The sequence below is a fragment of the Heteronotia binoei genome, chromosome 8 (genome assembly GCF_032191835.1).
Source record: "Heteronotia binoei isolate CCM8104 ecotype False Entrance Well chromosome 8, APGP_CSIRO_Hbin_v1, whole genome shotgun sequence".
Lineage (NCBI taxonomy): Eukaryota > Metazoa > Chordata > Lepidosauria > Squamata > Gekkonidae > Heteronotia > Heteronotia binoei.
In genome coordinates this window covers 59,439,925-59,459,338 of record NC_083230.1, presented here as the reverse complement: position 1 = coordinate 59,459,338, position 19,414 = coordinate 59,439,925, and the positions used below count along the sequence as shown (strand labels likewise).

General features: G+C 40.5%; 1 protein-coding gene across 1 annotated transcript in view; it reads right to left on the bottom strand.

Annotated features, from left to right (window-relative positions):
- Positions 1–19,414, bottom strand: part of OTOGL (otogelin like) — a 205,828-nt gene that overhangs the window by 7,911 nt on the left and 178,503 nt on the right. Inside the window, exons 48-55 of the mRNA XM_060245136.1 lie at positions 18,596–18,697; positions 17,066–17,170; positions 16,747–16,787; positions 12,886–12,949; positions 11,884–12,062; positions 11,011–11,115; positions 8,583–8,702; positions 3,480–3,525 (exon numbers count right to left, since the gene is read on the bottom strand). Coding sequence (XP_060101119.1) covers positions 3,480–3,525; positions 8,583–8,702; positions 11,011–11,115; positions 11,884–12,062; positions 12,886–12,949; positions 16,747–16,787; positions 17,066–17,170; positions 18,596–18,697 — 762 coding nt within the window. The remainder of the gene's footprint in view (positions 1–3,479; positions 3,526–8,582; positions 8,703–11,010; positions 11,116–11,883; positions 12,063–12,885; positions 12,950–16,746; positions 16,788–17,065; positions 17,171–18,595; positions 18,698–19,414) is intronic.

Sequence of the window (19,414 nt, the reverse complement as noted above, 5' to 3'; positions counted from 1 at the left end):
AGATACAACTGATACTGCAATTCTAGTAGAAATAACTTTTCTCCATTGCCTTTTTAAACAGTCTACTTCATTGAAAAACCACATCCCTGGGCAGGAAAGACATTTTACTTTATCAGATCAAAAAACTGCAAGGCACCAGTTTTGCTAATCTTCCGACAAGTCTTATAAATGAATTTTTGGAATATATCCCAAAGAATTAGATGCAAGTGAAAGCATGTTGTGCATTTGATACCAAAGTTACTTGTACATATTAAGCAAACATTTGTACTACAAAATTGCCAAGTGAACTTTAATATAAACTACCCAGAAGGTATTTTGGCTCCTTTAAACCCCCTATTCTTACTTTGCTATGTAAACACATTAATCCATGCACTTTCTCAGTTCTAGGTAAGATAACTACCCCCTATACAGAAAGAGAGAGTGTACCTTTTTGTAAATAGAAACCAACCCAGTAAGGCAATTTACATTCACTAATCTGTTTCTCTGTATACATCATTCTTACTGGATTGAGACTTACTGGATTGAGACTATTCTGTTTTAAAATAACTGAACCAATTATGGAACTGGTTCCTATGGCTAAAAGCAATATATGAAATGACTCCAATGGCTAGGCAGTTGGTTCTTCAAAAAGTAACTGGTTTCCTCTCCTCAGTGATGACCAAGGGAGAGGAGACCCTCACAGCCTAACCAGCAAATGTCACAAAAACAGAGGTGATATCTGAGTCAGTACTGTGCATGGACTGCATTATGTCTTGGCTGGACTCATAAAATCATAGAGCAGGAAACTCACAAATACTTCCCTCTAAATTCACAGGATCTTCATTGCTGTCAGATGGCTATCTAGTCTCTGTTTAAAAACCTCCAAGGAAGGAGAGCCCACCACATCCTGAGGAAGCCTGTTCCACTGGGAAACTGCTCTAATGGTCAGAAAGTACTTCCTAATGTTGATCTGGAAACTCTTTTGATTTAATTTCAACCCGCCAGTTCTGGTCCTACCTTCTGGGGCCACAGAAAACAATTCCACACCATCCTCTATATGGCATCCTTCAAGTACTTGAAGAGGGCCCCATGCCTGCATGATCTGTCCCAACTAGCCTCTGCCTCCACCACCATTTTATGACATCCATGAGAAAGGGTATGATATCTGGGTCCCATCCCCTCAGTTACCAATCATAAGGACCAGCCTGTTACTGCCTATTGCATCATTACACCAGATACCTTTGTGCTCTTAAGCCAGGAAAGAAAAACATGTTCTAAAAACTTTATTTGCCTGAGCACTTGGATTCTGTAAAGTACTGGTCTTGTTAAAAGAAACCACTAAATAGATGCTTGATGTCAACTAGACACTCTGAAGACCATTAGCAGTATTATTTATACCCCTATTATTAATACAAAGTCACAACTGTGGATGGCTAACATATCTATCAGAAATACTAACATTTTTTAAAAAATTAAGGAAGGAAAGAAAATACATTATTAAAAATCATAATACCTGGTTCACAATTAATATTATCAGTAGAGATTACAGGGCTAATGGCAAAGGGTAATACACCCCGTCCAGAACCTGGCAGAATTATTGGGAACATAAGTTTTTTGTAATAAAAAACATTTTTACGTAAATGACATTGTATTAATTCTTACACTGCCAACTGCAATTGTCCTTGCTTGTGAAAATGAATGAGATCTTCCTTTTGTTCTAAATTGCTGATAATCCTATGCTTTAATGCTCCCTTGAATAACAAGTCTACAATGTTTACAGGTGTTTAAAAGTATTTCTTTGGGCATCTAATGACTCTGGCAAGGTAAGAATTAAATATATGAACTTGCTTAGCATGCATTTAATCATTCTCCTTTTAAAATAAAGATTATTGGTGCCCATTAAAACCCAAGGAATTGCAAGCTATACTTGTAGCTGACTTCTGCTTTATCATACAGCACATGCTTTTAGTTTTTTTAAAACAAAAACATTCTCTATTAGCACGTAAGAGAGCATTTGTGTTACATTTTTCTTAGAAGCCATCTCAGCAAACAGTTCTGAAGTATAACAATGCCTTTCCCCTGTGACTACTGAATACTGTGAAAGCTAATAATTTTCTATACTAAAGAAAATAGGAAATACTAATATCCATTGACTGAGAAAATCATATAAAAAAGGAGGAAATGTGGCTTAATTAAGAACCTAAGATTTAGAAATGTATTTAATTAAATAAATTCTTAAGCAGTTTTCTTCATGTCTTTCTGTCTCTGTTTTTTGCCATGATATATAGATGATTCATATACCAGACAACCTGAACCCAAAGTTATAAGAAAGAATAATATAAACACATTAAAAAAAACATGGCTTCAAGCTGTATTATGTTTTCAAAGCAAAAGGTGAACACTTATTGTGCTATGTGCATCTCTTTGCAGCACAATATAGAGTTGTATTCATGTCCCCCCCAAAAAATTATTAACTATTTAACAAGACTTTTTTTCCAGAAGCCTTCATTTTTTTCTTCTACAAAATATAATTCCTCTAGACAATGTAAAAAAAAGTCAAGTAATCCAGACTGATTGAAAACATGCATTGCCCATTCAGACGGAATCAAAATGTTAGATTTTTAGCCTTCTCATCTAAAATATCTAGAGTGCCTCACGGCAAGAAATCACTCTATAGTGACCTTAAGTCTCATTTACTACCAAGAATCTGAGAAGTTTAGGTAGCTGGGAAATACAGCTTAGTTTAGGATGGAAGTTTTGAGAGGCCACATGTGGAATATCCTTCACTATTAGAGTTACCTGAGAATCCTAATTCACAGCATGGAGACTGTTTGATTCTGGTCAATTCATTTTATAATGGAATAAAGTGGGAAACTAGAATATGCCATATAAGCATATGTACTGAGTATGCACTCATACCTGCATATTACAAATACATCATTTCTTAAAAGTGCAAGTGTTGCTTTCTTTAGAACTGCCATTTTTCTCTCTCTGAATAATTAGCTCACTGAAATATCTTGTTATTCCTGGACTTCAGTTGGCAAGTTAGGTTTCAAAAACCAAAAAACCTTATCCCTATAAAACCCATGACAGAAGATCCTAAACTCAACTCTCACACTAATTTCTTTCAGTAGAAACTCCAAATCAAATTTGAAACAGTGTATCTTCAACATTTTATTTCAATATAGGTGCACATATGGTACTGGCAATAAATTACCATGAAAACAAAATTACTTTTAGTCATCTCCACATTGCATTTGGATTTGGTTATACTCCAGAAGGAAAAAAAAGATTTAAAAATCACCATGTGAGCAGCCATATAAAGCAAAACTCATCAATGACTTTTGTTAACTATATATATATATTTTTTTACATGATTTGGGAACAGCATGCTTTTTCTTTCCTTATGTCCCATAAAAGGAGTTGTAAAACACACAGCTATACAGAACCAAAGCCAAACTAGCATACAACTAGCAGTGAATGCAGCTTTCTTCACTTACAGGTCTTGCAGCAGCCATCGTTATATGTCTGTACAGTGCCTCCATTCTAGGAAGATAAAAAGGAAATATTTCAAAAAAGACTGTGCCCAAAGAAATATATTGATATCTGCACATGATATAGGCCTCCCAGTTCCAAAGATAAAAAGACAAATCCACAGCCAGGGTACTTCCCACCCCCACCCCCATGTTTCTCATAGGGATTGCTGCCATATAGTACCAAGGGGACTGTTGAGGGCATGGGAAGGGCAGGAAGTGACGTTGGGCTACATATTAACATCAGGTCCAGAGCAAAATCTGGGCATGATGTCAGTACATCAGCCAACACTCTAGAAACCAATTTTCACCCAGACATGTTGTTGGCAGAGTCCCCAACATAATTTCTGTCTCCACCCACCACTGTTCTCCTACTGGAACAGAGGTGAGAGCAGGTGGAAAGGCCTGGTGGTTGGAGAATGCCCACCCAAAGTGGGCAAGCAGCACCCCTAAGCTTTGATAATAAATTTACACCATAGTAGAATCTAGCCCAAATTGCAATACAGATCTAAAATAGAATACAATAGTTTTTCTATCCTTCCAGTGTTGTTGAAAATTTATTTGATATGATATTATTTGTAGCATTAGACAGCAGTTTCAGTGTCTACTGAAAATAGTGCTGCCATTCCCCCAGTTGCGGTGCGGGATCCTCCACTTTTGTGGGCTCTTGTTTGCCACTGGTCAGCTGGCCAGTGGGAGCAAATCCCCCCCCCCAAGTCTTATCACTGGAAATAAATGCAACATAGGCATGTTTATGATGTCAGGGTGACTTGAACATTATAAACAAAATGCACTGTATTACATAATGAGAATTAGTCAGCAAAGTATCAATATATGTTAGTAAACAATTTAGTGATATACTTTATATGCTGAGTTAAACTCTTATTTAATATTTCCATTTTACGTATGGAGAACCTTAGTTCAGAGCCATAGTTGCATCATACTGTTGATGCAAAGCTGGACTGGAAGATATTTATATTCCATCAAAATGGTGCATGTGTGAGCATGTATTTTGGTTGAACCACCTCATCACAATTCATTGGATTGTTTCATACTGACTTTCCATTAAAAGTGTGTTTGTGGTGTGTGTGTGTGTGGGGGGTAATTTCACCCAATTCCACCCTGCAGTACACCCTGCCATGTCCTCCCACCTATATGGCTTTTTGTCTGTGAGGGTCCTCCAGCAATATCTTTTTGTAAGTCAAAGAAGCCAAGTGGAGGAAGGGTAAAACAAGGGAATCATGTGCCTGCAGCCTGCAGCATAGCTGCTAGCCTGTAGAGGCACGAGTTTGCCTTCCCAGACGGGGAGAGTCAGAGGGCGCCCGTTTAGGCATGCAGGCTGGGAGGCGTGGTCTGGCTGATTGACAGCCAGACCTGCGCTCCCCTCAGTCTGCACCGGGTGCGACGATCGGTGGATGTCTGCAGAGAGGCTTCCTTGGCTTCGAGCTTCCTTTCGGTGACAGATTGGTCTGCGGTGGTTTGGAGGCTCCGGCGGCATTTTGGGACGCGTCGGGGGAAGCCTTGGATGTTGTTGGGGCTTCTCCGCTCTGTGGCTGAGTCTTCCTGGGAGTTTGGAGGGTGGTGGTCCGGCTTGGGCTCCTGGGGACGCGGATTGTTCGGGGGCTGATTGTGAGGGTGGTGTTGGCATGCCCCTGGAGGGTTAATTGATTGGAGCAGTGTTGGGTTATCCCTCTTGCTCTTGGGATTGTTTTTTCCTTGCTGTTAGCTAGGGGGTGGTCCTGGTATTCAGGCTTATCTGGGGATAGTTGAGGGGCTGGATTGTGGCCCTTGAAGCAGCCCCTTGGGTTTTTTTTATTTAGGGTGCCGTTGGGGCCTGGTGAGCGGCCATTTAAGTCCCTCTCTTTCACTTGGCAACAGGACTGCTTCATGGAGCTGTTGTGCCTGGCGAGCGGCCATTTTAGGTTTTCCAATTTTTGCCTGGTAACAGGGCTGTTTGGTGGTGTTGCTGGGCTTGGTGAGCAGCCATTTTAGGTCCTCCTCTTTTCTGCCTGGCAACTGGGCAGTTGGCCATTTTGGGGCTCTTTCAGAAAGGGGGTTGGCGGCAGCCTTTTCTATTTCCTTGGTTTATTGAGGAGCATTCTTTTATCCCTATGGCTGGTGATAAGGGTTCTGGGAAGTCGAAAGGCAAGAAGCCGGCGCCCAAGGCACCTAGGGCGCCGCCTAAAAGACCCCCACCTCCTGCTTCTTCGTCTGATGAGGAGGGTGATGGGGTGGTTGAGGTGAATATTTTGAGTAGGTTGCGGGCGCTTGAGCAAGTGTCGGGTCCGCTTTGCTCTGGTGGTTTGAGCGGTGAGGGGACATCTAGAAGGGGTTGTCAGGCTAACATTTTAACCAGACATTCTCTCCTTGAGGGCAGGTCGGCTGGTGCAGCTCTGGATAGGGATGCTGGGTCCAGTGAGGCAGATGTGGGATCGTCAGCGGCTGCAGGAGTGTTTGGTTTGGGGACGGCAGTTGTTCCTTCTGGATGGTCTAGTAAGTTGGCAGGTAATTTGCAGGTTGGAGGTGGACAGATATGGCCTTGGGGTCCTTGCGGTCATGCACTGATGGCGGGACAGGGTTACCCTGGGTCCAGTTCAAGCGTGCCTACGGCTTCTGGGTCTGGGTCCCCTTTTTCTTGGCCTGGGCTTAGTGGGCAAGGGGGTCCTTGCGGGGCTTGTGTGGGTGTTGGTCCTATGAGTATGGCTAGTCCCTTTATGGGCGTACCTCCCCTTTATGGGATGGTGCCTTTTACTTCTTTGCCCTTTGGGAACATCGCCCTACCGTTAGGTGACCACCTGCTACCCGCTACGCATGAGAAAATATTAAAAGGAGAGTATGTCGATATTTTTTCCTTACTCTTTAGGGAGTTGGGGGAAAAAGACAAGGATGATTTAGATGATAAAGAGAAAGCAAAGTTGAAGAAGCGGAAGGTAGACAGAACCTGGGCCAATTGGCTTCCAGGTTTTTGTATCTATGCGAGGGTGATCGCCTGGGCTCAGCCTTGGAAGGCTGCTGCCCTTTTTCAGTATTTAGACATCATATATAAGGGTTACACGGCTTTTAGTGGCCCTGCGTGGCTACAGTATGATGAAGAGTTTCGGATGAGGGCTGCCCTTTACCCGTCTCTTCCGTGGGACAGGATTCACCAGCAGCTTTGGCTGCAGGTTATATCCCCCGCTAGGCCTAATTTGGGTGATCGCTTCGACAGCCGCCATCTGGTGAACAGGTCCTCCTCCGCTGCTTCGGTTTCGTCAGGCTTTTCCTGCGGTGCTGCGGGGCAGGTGGTTCAACCCCGCATGCTCTGCTGGGAGTTTGGGTCCCTTGGGGTGTGCAACAGAGAGGCGTGCCAGTTTAAGCACAAATGCCCTTTGTGTGGGGGCTCACATGCATTTGACAGCTGCCCCAGAGCCAGGGTGCGTAAGAACCCAAAGAAGCCTGGGGGAAGCAGAGGAGCCTTTCCAGCTAAAAAAGGGTCCCAGCCCGATAAGGGTGGGGCCTCTTGAGTGGTGGCTGGCAAGGTATCGTAGAAGGGCCGATAGCTTGTATTTGTTGGAAGGTTTTAAGTTTGGTTCTAGGATCCCGTTTCATGGGCCTAGAGTTCCGTTCATCTCAGGTAATCTTAAGTCGGTTCTGGGTTTGGAGCAAGTTGTGATGGATAAATTCGCAAACAATAATGAATCTGAAGAGCATCCATATTTTTCTATATATCTTCTAGTATATCTTTATCCTACTCTTCCTTCAAGGAGCTCAGTACAACATACACGGCTTTCCTCTTTCACATTGGTAGGATGTAACCATTAGTTTAAGAGGCTGTTTCAACAGCATGTCATCAATTTTATTACAAATCTAATAATAGCTTCTTGGTTGGCATTTACAGAAAATACCAATGATGAGACCTTATGAATTCTGACAACTGTGTGCTCATTTAGTTTTACACTGAATCACATTGGGCGTTTTCGCACTCACCTTCAAGTGGTGCGACCACCCTCCTCACGCCGGCGGATCTGCAGGGATTTCGCACCAGAAGCGCCGGCGCACCCAAAAGAGCCGGCGACTTCCGTCGCGAAACCAGCTCAAACGTTTTCCTGCTTCTTGGCGGTTTCCGTTTGAGCTGGTTTCACGACAGAAGTCGCCGGCTCTTTTGGGTGCGCCGGCGCTTCTGGTGCGAAATCCCTGCAGATCCGCCGGCGTGAGGAGGGTGGTCGCACCACTTGAAGGTCAGTGCGAAAACGCCCATTGATTTTGATCTAGCAATATATTCTGCCTTACCATTCATTTGTACACATGGATGTGCTTCTTCTTTTAAAGTGAATGGGGCAGACCATAAGAACAATCTAGCTAATGGAACTCTCTTTTATGTAAGGACCGTATATGAGGTACTAGAGATCCAGTGCTGGGGGAACTGTGTTAATACTTTGCTTCGGTACCCTTTTCAGTTTAAATTGATAGCCAGCATGATATAGTGGTTACAGTGCGGGGCCAGGATCTGGCAGACTTAGGTTTGTATCCCCCACTGTGCCATGGAAACTTACTGGGTGACTATGGGCACACACACTCTTAGCCTTACCTACCTTACAAAGTTGTACTGAGGGTAAAATGGACAAGATAAGAGTGATATAAGCTGTTTTATGTCCCCGTAGAGAAGAAAGGTGGGGTACAAATGAATTAATTAAATAATAGATTGCCCAATATGTTAGGACCAATGAGTCCCATTTACATTGGGGAAAGAGGGTGGGCAGAAATAAACTTTTTAAACCATCTTCTTGAGGCAAATGGTATGTGTATGTGCAGGAATCTGTAGACATTGAAAAAGACAAATCTGGATCTTCAATACCTTCTCCCATTTGAACTTATGCATGTTTTAATGTTTTTTTAAATCTTATTCAGGGTATTTAATACTTTATGTCAGCATATATGAGGTATAAGAGATTTTGACAAGTTTTCAAAGGCATCATTTACATTCTTAACCATACTCATTACACACCTAAAAGTGGATGCCAAATTCCCAAATTCAAAAGTTTGTCAAAATCATATACAATCTCATTTATATATTATGTCTAGAAAACAGACCTTTGTACACTCAGTCTCATTAAAAGGTGGGCAAACAACACTGGATCCAAGAATTACTGCACCTACAGCAGTCTTTGCACATTCATATTTAGTGCAGTTTGAGTCCCAGGTGGCTCCCTCCTAAAAATAAAAAAGATATTGTCAATTCTTTCTCTTAAAAAATGATAGCTTTATTTTCAGAGTGGAATTTAAAGGATACTGAATTTTGTTAACTACTGTAATTGTTTTCAGAGATAAGTTACTATTTTAACAATTTGATTATACTACTTCGCCTATTTCTCATAGCTTACAAGAGGAACAAGGGCCTCATAGAAGAGCCTCATAGTGCCTCAACAGGGGTGGAGGCAAGTTCTGTGGGTTGCGGGAGGGGGGATAGTGTACCTAACACAATGGTTGGCACACAACCCCAGCATTATTTACAATCAGAAAAATCCAAAAAATGAAACAAAAGAAGTATCTTTCTTAACTGACTAAATGGCCTTGGCTGCTTCTTCAGTGTGGAATACCAAGGCCAAGGTTCAAAGGTCATAAGATTTTTACCTGTAGGCAAAATGCATCTGCATATTAGAAGTTTTCATTTTGAAAAAGCATCCACTGAATGTATGAATTAAGATATACATAATTTAACCATGATCTGGTTTATATCTTTAGAAAACCAAATTCTGTAGGTGGGGTTGCACTCCCCCTAGAGGAGAAGGTTCATAGTTTTAGGGTACTGCTGTTCCCCCTTTCCCTCCCACCACCAAACTGATCAGTGGCAGGCCATTGGGTACAACCACAGGAGGCTGTCTACAACACCTTATAACTCTGTATTTTGCAGTACAGTAGCTGTATTGTCCAGTGAGCCAGCTATGATCCTTTTGGGACAAAAAAAAAAATCTTACTACTGTGGTGCACTCCAAGGTAACATCAAGATTAGACCTACTTCAATGCTGTCTATGTGGGGCTTCCCCTGAAGAGTATTCAAAAACTACGGTTTGTACAGAATGTTGTGGCCAGAATATTGACAAAATATGCAAAAACGCTGCGGTAAACTAAAGCAACTATAATAATATCTTCCAAAGTTTAGTATTTCTAACTGTAGTTCAATTAAATATGGATAAATCCTAATGGTTCACAAATATACATATTATTTTTCTCAGTTCTTTTCTTGTCCAAAGTTCACAGCATAACAACTTTCACAGTGAAAGCACAGTTTGTACAGTGTATATAACATTTTCATAAAGTCCAGATGAACTATTAAATATGTTCTAATTCCGATGAGACCAAAGTCCTTGAAATTTACAGTACCTGTGACCTGAATATTGACTGGAATGGGCCATAGACACCATATAATTCTAGTCTTGTCCACTTACACTTGTTGCCAATTGACTTCTGGGCCCCATTAATGGTGCCAGGGTTGACTATTAAAGCCCTGTATGGCTTGGAGCCAACGTGAGTTAAGGACAAGGGATGGGCATGAGCAGATGACAAATCAAAATTTGTTGCGAGTCTTGGCCTACTCAAGGTTTGTGAAACATACTGAACTGATGAACCAGGACAAGCTACCATGATTTTGGCACAATACATGGTGGTTCATGCAGAGCAGAAAGCAGGGAAACAGCTGAGCGACTGGGAGCTCCCCACTGCTTGGCTCTTTGGTTTAAATAGCTCAGAGCCATTGAAACTCTTGCAGATATTTGTGGAGCAGAAGGCAGAGTACAAATGGCTTGGAGCCACTTAAATGACCACTGTTTTCTGCTCCCTGCAGCCTATCCGCCAGGAGCAGAAAACAGGGATTTAAATGACCCTGCTTTCTGCTCACAAGGAAAAGCTGTAGGGAGCAGAAAAAGAGGGTTTAAATGGAAGGGGTGAAGTGCCCTCCTGGGGGCACATAACCCCCAACTGTCCCGGGAGATCCTCCCTTTCTGCTGGCCACAGCTTGCCATGGCCAGGAGAAAGGATCCTTCCCAGAGCATCTCTGCCTTTTCTGCTGATTGCTGTTTGCCTTGCTGTTTTGCAATCCCTTTAAACTATAAAGGGACTGCACAAGGGCTTGAGTCCTGTAACATATTCAGAACCTAGGGCACATTCGTAGTTAGATTCAGAAATGGCTTAAATTCAGTAATAACATTAAAATGCTGAGCAGAATGAGGAAAATATTGTCTCGTTTTGTATGCTTCGGACCCCAACCATAGATCTGATTCCTGCATTGTCTGAATGAAAAATGGACAAGGAGGTCATTCGAGTTAATGGGTTGCTTGTAATAATGTTAGTTTGCATACAAGTACATTGAAGTCCAGGGTGAATTCCATGATGGCAGTCTCATGTTTGAACCTAGAGCAGAGTAGAAATATTTAAAAAATAATGTATAGAATTTAAGAATTCTATACCATGAGGATTATATAGTCAGAATATTACTTTCTACACCTTTCCCAGAGGGACTTACCTCATATATGACTAGGGTTCCATTCTCACTGTAGAAAGTGCATGACACATTTATGCAGGACCCACAGCAAGAATGTTGACTCAGTGAAGGGATGTATGTTTGGTGCTATTAAAAAGAGACAAATGTGTTGTTCATTTTCCTCCCAAATGCATACATTTTTTTTTCAAATACTAATTATAATCCAAAACTGAATCTGCACTTCACTCAAAGGTTGTGATACAAAATATTAATAATGCTATTTTCTGTGTGATTCCTTTGCACAATTAGGATCAAGTCCAATAGTTCCTTAAGAGGCCAACAAAATTTCAGAGAGATAGAGAGAAATGGGTAAAGACTGGAACAGGCTGCTATTTTGGAAAAAGGAAAAAAAAGAGCGTATGCTAAGGGTCCTATCAACTATGGTCAATGGCAAGAAGCAAGAGGAAATGAATATATACATAATATTAACAATAAGCAATAATACACACACACATATATATATATATATCTACAATGGCCCCCTATAAAAGTAGCAGAAACTTCTGACATTTGTATTTGCATTCCCTTGTGAGTTATTGCTTATCTATATTCACGTCAGCCATAATAGAAAATGACAGCAACAGAACTAATGTCACATAATGAGTGCATCGATTCAAATATATGTTTTCCAGATACACATGTCAATGTCAAAATGTTATGCAGATTCATGTTATTTTTACAGCATTTTATTGTAGATCCTTAACTCTGTTCTCCAGTACCTATTTAGCTATCTATGAAGTAAAACTAAGCATCTGTTCCCTAGATTGCCTACAATTTTCGGAGTGGATTTTAGAATGAACTTCATCATGTATTGCATTCACAACAACTCTAACCCTATGTTTTAGAAATACTTACAGCTTCACATTTTTGGGAACAGTTGATTACAGTCAGATCCATGACATGAAATCCTGTCCTGGGGTCTCTGTCTGGAGAACACTTTACTATGTAACAAAGATCTCCATCCAGATATTGAATCATAGACTGACCGGGGTTCAGAACTGTTACTTCTTGGAATACACAGACATTATCCTTTTCTAATGCAAAATAAGCAAGCAAAATAGTGTCAAAATGCTGCAAATGGAAATCTTTCAATTGAAACAAAATATAAACATATAGAAGCTCTGTGGGCTGGAGCCTATGGCTGTACCAAGTTCACACAGCAGGATCTTCCCGACCTCCCCCTTCTCTCAACAACATCTTCTGTGGCAGACTCCAAAAATCCTCTACTGAGGGTTGGGAGATTCTCAAGGGCAAAGTTTCACCTTGCTGCAGAACGGGAACTGGTCCAAGACATCCTTCCTCACTCTTGCATGAATACAGCAAGCCTTGATATTGCTCCACACACATAAAAGCAATCCCCCCCCTTACTGCAGCCTCCACTGCTGTGTGTCACTTAGTTCAGTAAGGACCCCCTACCCTTCAGCAGAGAGAGGTGTTCGGGAGGGGATACTGGGGGGAAATTCTATTGCTAATAAGCCTTCCAATCTCATAACTGTAGGATCTAAACCACTGCAAAATATTGCAAAATTCTCTTATAACAGGGTCCACTCAATCATTCTGGTACTTTTGTGTGCAATAACTGTATACCAGTTTCATCAGATACTTAATCCATCCCCCCAATCTACCCCCCAATTTTTGGAACATACAGGATCTATACTGCAAATGATGAGTTATACAGGCAGTTGGCATGGTCTAACAACAGGCTTGAGAGACTTTCTGGTACTCAAGAACAGCAACATTTCTGCCTAGAAACTTTCACCATGCTTCCCTTTATTTGCAAATCAAAAATTCAAAATTTTAAGAGTACAATATAAGAAAATCAACACAAATATTTGTAATTGAAAAGAAAAGAAATACCACATGTGTACTGTGTGCATCCACATGTACTTGAAATATTATAATATATTCTCTGAACTTCTCCCTGTAATAGTAAAATAAATGTATGAGTGTCATGTGTATCCAGTCTGACAAATGTTACAAAATGGCATGTCATCTGTAAGAAAGTGAAAACTTTAATGACAATGACAATACTATGCCAGAGCACTCACATTTTTAAATGAAGTATAAAGATTTTTCTCCCTTTAATGCTGATTATGAGTTGGGTTATTTTGTGACCTATAAATGGGTTGTATTACAAGATGTGATTCTGTATGTTGAAGGCCTACTTCTTTACCCATAATGCTAGAACACTGTGCAAGGACAGTGAAACTAATTCCAAATGTATACTTACTCTTAAGAAGGTGTGCATCTTTCACTATCTCTTGCACAAACACAAGAATAAGAACTGCTACTACAGCACTGTGGAAATTTTTCTGCAAGTGCTTGAAGAACAATACTAGTGATCATTTTCCTTCTGCTCATAGTTCTTTGGTCACAGCACACATACACACATTTCTGATTGGACTGTTAGCAAACATATACTTTGGGCTATTCTCAACTTTTCATGACTTCAGTCCCCATGCCTGAAATATCACACATATATCAGAAAGTATCTACCATATGATGCTATGTACTTCACTTCCTTACATCACAGAGAGAAAGGTTTGTCAGACAAACATATCATAATGATAGAAAGGAATTTTTATCAGACATTTTTCCAGGTCATAGAAACTATTTTAAGTTAAGCTTGAAAAGTGAAGTAGTTTGTTTGAAAGCTCATACTTTATACAAGTTCGTATACTATAAACATGTTGAGATTATCTATCTATCTGTCCATCGATGAACAAGCGTACATTATAACAGGTAGTAAGTATGTTCATTAATTTCAAAATCTGTTGGCAAATTGTATGTTTTATGGAGTTTGGTTACTGTTAGTAACTCTCTGCTTTATCAGTTTGAAAACTGAATTATGTTGGCTCAGCGATACTACAGATCAGGAATCCATAAAAGGCCTGGCCTATGACATTATGGTGCCTGAAAATCCAAGTGACATTTCCTAGAGCAGGAGTCCCCAATGTGACACCAACAGGCACCATACTGTCCGCCTGCACCTTTTCTGATACCTGCCAAGTATTTTAATAAGCGAGTGGAGCCAGGTGAGACTTTTGCCCAGCGAGGCTTCTCTGTAGCCACAGGGTATCTGATTGACTGTGCAGATTTTTAAAAAATTGCTTTAGAAGCAGCTGCCAACACTGCACAAGGATCTTTAGTGTATGACTGAAGGTAAGTTGAATGTATGCAAGAAAATATTTCAAAGCTGTATGTTTATTTTAGAAGGCATCCTGTTAACCAAAGCTGCTGCCTGAAATTTGGGAGGGTTACTATTTGTAGAATTACATGGAACCTCACTCTCTGAAATTTTGTGGTTGATTCTGCCTCTTTTGGCAGCCATTTTATGGTGACGCCCATCACTTTGTGTCAGGTTGCTAAATTTTGTGCATTAATTCTTAAATTATGGGAACTGCTTCTTAAAAGTCCTTAAAATTTTTACCATTTTATTTCTATTGAATTTTATGCTTGTTTGAACTGTATGCTGTTCTAAAGACTGTAATAAACTCCTGCTGCTACTACTACTACAATCAGTGTCAGAATTCCAAACTGGCCCACAGGGTCAAAAAAGTTTGGGGAACTCTGTCCTAGAGTAATAAAACTTCATCCTTGCTGATTGAGGATTCATATGATAATTGAGCTGCTTCTTGATGATTTGTAGGTACAAACCTGCTGCAGTAACTTATCACTGAGTCAACTGTCATAGAGCAGTGTGGCATCACAATTATGGGCACTAAGTCTGAGATCACAAGTGCATCAGATCTTGTCTAAACAGAGCCTGTATTCTCACTTTCATAAAGTTAGCATAAGCATAATAATATCAGAAAAGCTATTTAAAGCTGATCTCTGTACTGATTTTTCAGAACCAGCAGTCTGCCTAAGCACCCTTATTTCAACTTAGCATGATGACACTGCAGCTATTGGGTCTCTCCAGCAATTAAAGTAGGGCTGCCTTGCTTCTCTCCATCTTTATATCATCAATGCCATACTTCTAGACCTAACTACTGCAAACTTTTTGTTCTGAATTTCTGGTCATATTGGGTTGGATTCTACCACCTTTCCCTCCAGCAAAAAACAGAGCAGGGATTGCTTCTGAGTACCAAAAATGCTATACTGGGAATCATGGTACCAGTATGAAGAAATTCATGTGAAGTGGGTGCTACAGTGAGTAGGGGAGTTTGGTGAGATTAACTAGAACAGCTAAATGAATCAAACCCACTGTATCTATATTGGCTCACAGTTATAGAGAGCCATTCTTTTGCCAGGAATGTAGAGAAATAAGCATTACTACTAGGCTGTCCACTTACCTGGAAACTGGAGAGAGCCCAGCTGCTCATCACACAATGGAGCAGTTGCAGATTATGATTTCTTACTAACCAGAACAGAAACTATTCTAACTTGTAATTTTGAAAAAGAGACAGATGGTATTACACGTCCTCATTCAGCCTACAGTAAATATGTAGTCCTTACTGGTCCTGACATTCGATTAAAGACAGCTGGTCAATAATACGAGTTATAATCAATGACATCTGCATAAATTTTCATAAGGATAAAATAATTATAAAAAACATATTGTTGATTTTTAAGGATGTACATATGTGACAGAAGACATGATCTTAGAAGAGATTTGAACATGAGAGATGGCCTTCTCTAAAAAGATACAAGGATTTAGAACTATTTACATTAAGTAATTAACACTGTAATGTTTTAATTAGTAAATACTTTGAATTCATTCATCAACTGATATACAAATATTGACAATGAGTGAATACTTTGAATTTATTGATCTAAAACCTTGTACATCTGATCCAGTGATCTTGGAAGGATTTGTGAGCAATTCAAATTAGCTCTTGGTTCTTGTTTGAAATGGCAGCTTTGTCTGGCTACCCCTTTTCTGCTTCTTCTCACTTAACTCAAAGTTATTTTTTTCATCTGCTGACTCATTCAATTCCCTCTACTATTCTTGTCAAACCAAGGAGGGACACAAGAAGTATGGAACAACAACAAAAAAGAGACAATTGGTGCAGTGGAAGAATGCACTGAGTCCCTTACATATTTTGCATATGCATCATCACAGGGATCTGAAGATGTCCCACAGCTTTTTGCTCAAACACTGTTGCTGTGGGACATGTCAGGGGTCTCAAAGTGATTTAAAATTAATTTTCCCATTGCACCAACTTTCTCTTGGCTTTTACTCTACTTTTCTTGCACAGATTTTATTCTTGAACCTCTTTTATCTGTCAATGTAGTGTCCTTACAAAGTAACCCTTTATTTGTAACCACTTCTTTGCAAAGTACACAACAGTCTGGGGTGCTGCATGGATGAAGGGGGTAAGGTCAAATTACTTTCTTCTTCCACTAGATAGTGGATGAGAGAAAAGAGGTGATGTAACCTGATTCCCCCTCATTGCTGCCCTATCCTGTGCTATTGTGCATTTTGTCTATAAGGCTCTACTGATTTGCCAAGAGGATTTTCAGATGAAAAAGCAGGCTATTAGGGAAGGACAAAGAAATATCCTCCTACCAGTTCCTCCTGAGAACTTTTCCACTGGATCCAATTCCCATACTTTCTAACCTAGTTCTAACAAAATTTATTAGAGCTCATCTACTTTTTAAATTTGTCACCTATATTACCGTTACATATAATAATTATTATAATTATTATACAAGTAATCTGTATATTCATTAATTTAAAACTTTTACTAAATTGTATCCAATAAAATTTCTTACCACTTTACAAGCTGGCACAGTAGCATTTTCACAATCACATTCTGGGGAAAAAAGGGGGAGGGGTTACATGACAATATCAGTAGCGGACAAAATACCATATCTTGCTAGCTAGAATAATTAGGAGACAAGCCAAAGTATGGGTGGAAGGTACAAGGGCTAGTAGCACATCATACAGCCATCTTGCTGCAGCTAAGCAGGCCTGGTCCTGGTCAGTACCTCAATAGGAGACCTCACAGGTCCTCCTTGTATCCCTCCTTGAGTACTATGGTGGAAGAAAAGCTGGATTATAAACAAACAAACAAAGCATAATAAGACTTACCACACTGCCAAGCTGGGCAGCACTGCCCAGGTACTTTTTTCTTCAGAAGTTTCATGTCAGCAGAGCAGTTCATGGATGGTAATGGACAAAGGTTCTCATCACAAACTGGAGGGACAGAAATTATTTAAATAGGAAAAAGTTATGACCATAGTTCCATAGGTAAGTTGTTTTTGTTGTTTTTATTGTTAAGGCTTGATTAATTACCCCATCCTGGCCAAAGCCAGGCTCTAGGTGATGTACAACAATGGGTAAAAATACATAAATCACTCAATAAAACCAATTAAATTCAAAAACAGGTTGTAACCCCCAATGGTGTAATATTAAAGAGCTACTATTCCTGCTTTCTGAATGCTGCATCAGGGGTTGGTGGGGGTGGAGGGAAGGGATGCCAGCTTGGCCACTGTCGCTGTCCTCAGGCAAAAGCCTGGTGGAACATCTCTGTTTTACGGGCCCTGTGAAATCGTAAAAGATCTCGCAGGACTCTGCTGACTTCCAGCAGAGCATTCCACCAGGTTGGTGGCCAGGACTGAAAAGATCCTGGCACGTGTTGAGGACAGCCAGATCACTTCAATCAGACATGTAGAGTGGGATCACTCAATGTCGGTCACTTGTTTTCCATACTACAGCCCCATATCAAATTGTACACGCAACCCTCATTAATTGCAGAAAGATCTTTTGGGCTGGTTAAAGTTGATCTATCCCTCCTTATTCACCAGCAGTAAACTGGCTGGATCAGTTCAGTATTAAATTATAATCAGGGCTTTTTTTTTTTTAGCAGGAATGCAGTTCCGGCTGGCTTGGTGTCAGGGTGTGTGGTCTAATATGCAAATGAGTCCCTGCTGGGCTTTTACTACAAACAAAGCCTTGATTATGATAGTTGCTTATGTTAATTATCCGAAAGACCCTTAAATTTCCAAAGCAATTTTTATATGGCATGAGAGGCTTCTGTTTCCGAAACAAAAGCTCACTAGTTGAGTTCTCTGGATCCAGTTGAGTCCTCTGGATCTTTGTCATGGTTAATAGGACTACTTTCAATGTTGTTTTTTAAAATCTCATTTTGAAAGAGCACATAAGGAATGTGGTAGATTTGCTAGAGTGTTGGATGGGAATACTGGAATACTAAATTCAAATCCCTCCTTACATGTGTATTTCACTAAGTGGTCTTGGAAAGGTCAGTGCTGCTTAGCCTAATCTATTTCACAGGATTGTTAAGAAGCTTTGAGTTCCTTGGTGGAATAATAGAATAAAAAAGTGAACTGATGATGAGAGTATAAATTATCAGATTTAATTCCAAAGCATATGGCATCATTTGGCCATGCTGAACAGACAAAAAGATATATCTATGATTATTTTCCAACTACTTTTCAATATGTTCAAAACACAAGTAAAGAAAAGTTAACATAACCAGAACACATGCTAATCTTACCTCATGTCAATGGCAATAGTTACTGAATGGTAAAACATCAATCACTGTAATTCAGTTTAAGTTGCGTGTGTGCGTATATATATATATATATACGTGAAACTTACCACAATGATAATGAGGGCAACAGTATTTTGTAGTGCTGAGATCTACAGTAAGAATTTCACCTTCATTACATAATGGAATAGGTTCTATACAGGATTCACAAACTACAAGAAAAAATGGATCAAAAATAAGGTTAAAATTAATTAAAATGGTTTCTTGACTTTCTGTATTTGAATTTATATTCAAAAATGCAAAACTACCTCTGTGTGCTAAGAATTGCTTTTTACTCCCCACCGCAATAACAACTTCTTGACTCAATGAATAATACATTGTGGAATTCCCTGCCAATGAAAATAGTGGTAGCTGTAAGTATACATGGCTTTTTTTGAAAGGGGAAGAAGAATAAGAAATTGGATTTGTATCCCAACCTATACTCTGAATCTCAGAGCAGTCACAATCTCCTTTACTCCCCCCCCCACACAACAGACAGACACCTTGTGAGGTAGGTGGGGCTGAGAGAGCTCTTACAGCAGCTGCCCTTTCAAGGACAACTCCTATGAGAGCTATGGCTGATCCAAGGTCATTCCAGCAGCTGCAAGTGGAGGAGTGGGGAACAGGTCCATAGCCAGGATTTGGAAGATCGGGGGGCATTTATATATTTTGGGGGGCACTGATGCCCCCCAGCTCCCCACACGACCTTCCCTCTAGTTGTTCTCCCTCTCTGACACCCTCCCCCCAAGGAAGGGAGGGTGGCAATGAGAGTGACAGGCAGGAGAATGGGCAACGATCGGGGCTGGGAGAGAGAGAAAGGAGGCAAGAAGGCGGTGATCAGGGCTGGGAGGGTGGGGAAGAGGCCAGGAGAAGCCAGATTGGAGCTGGGA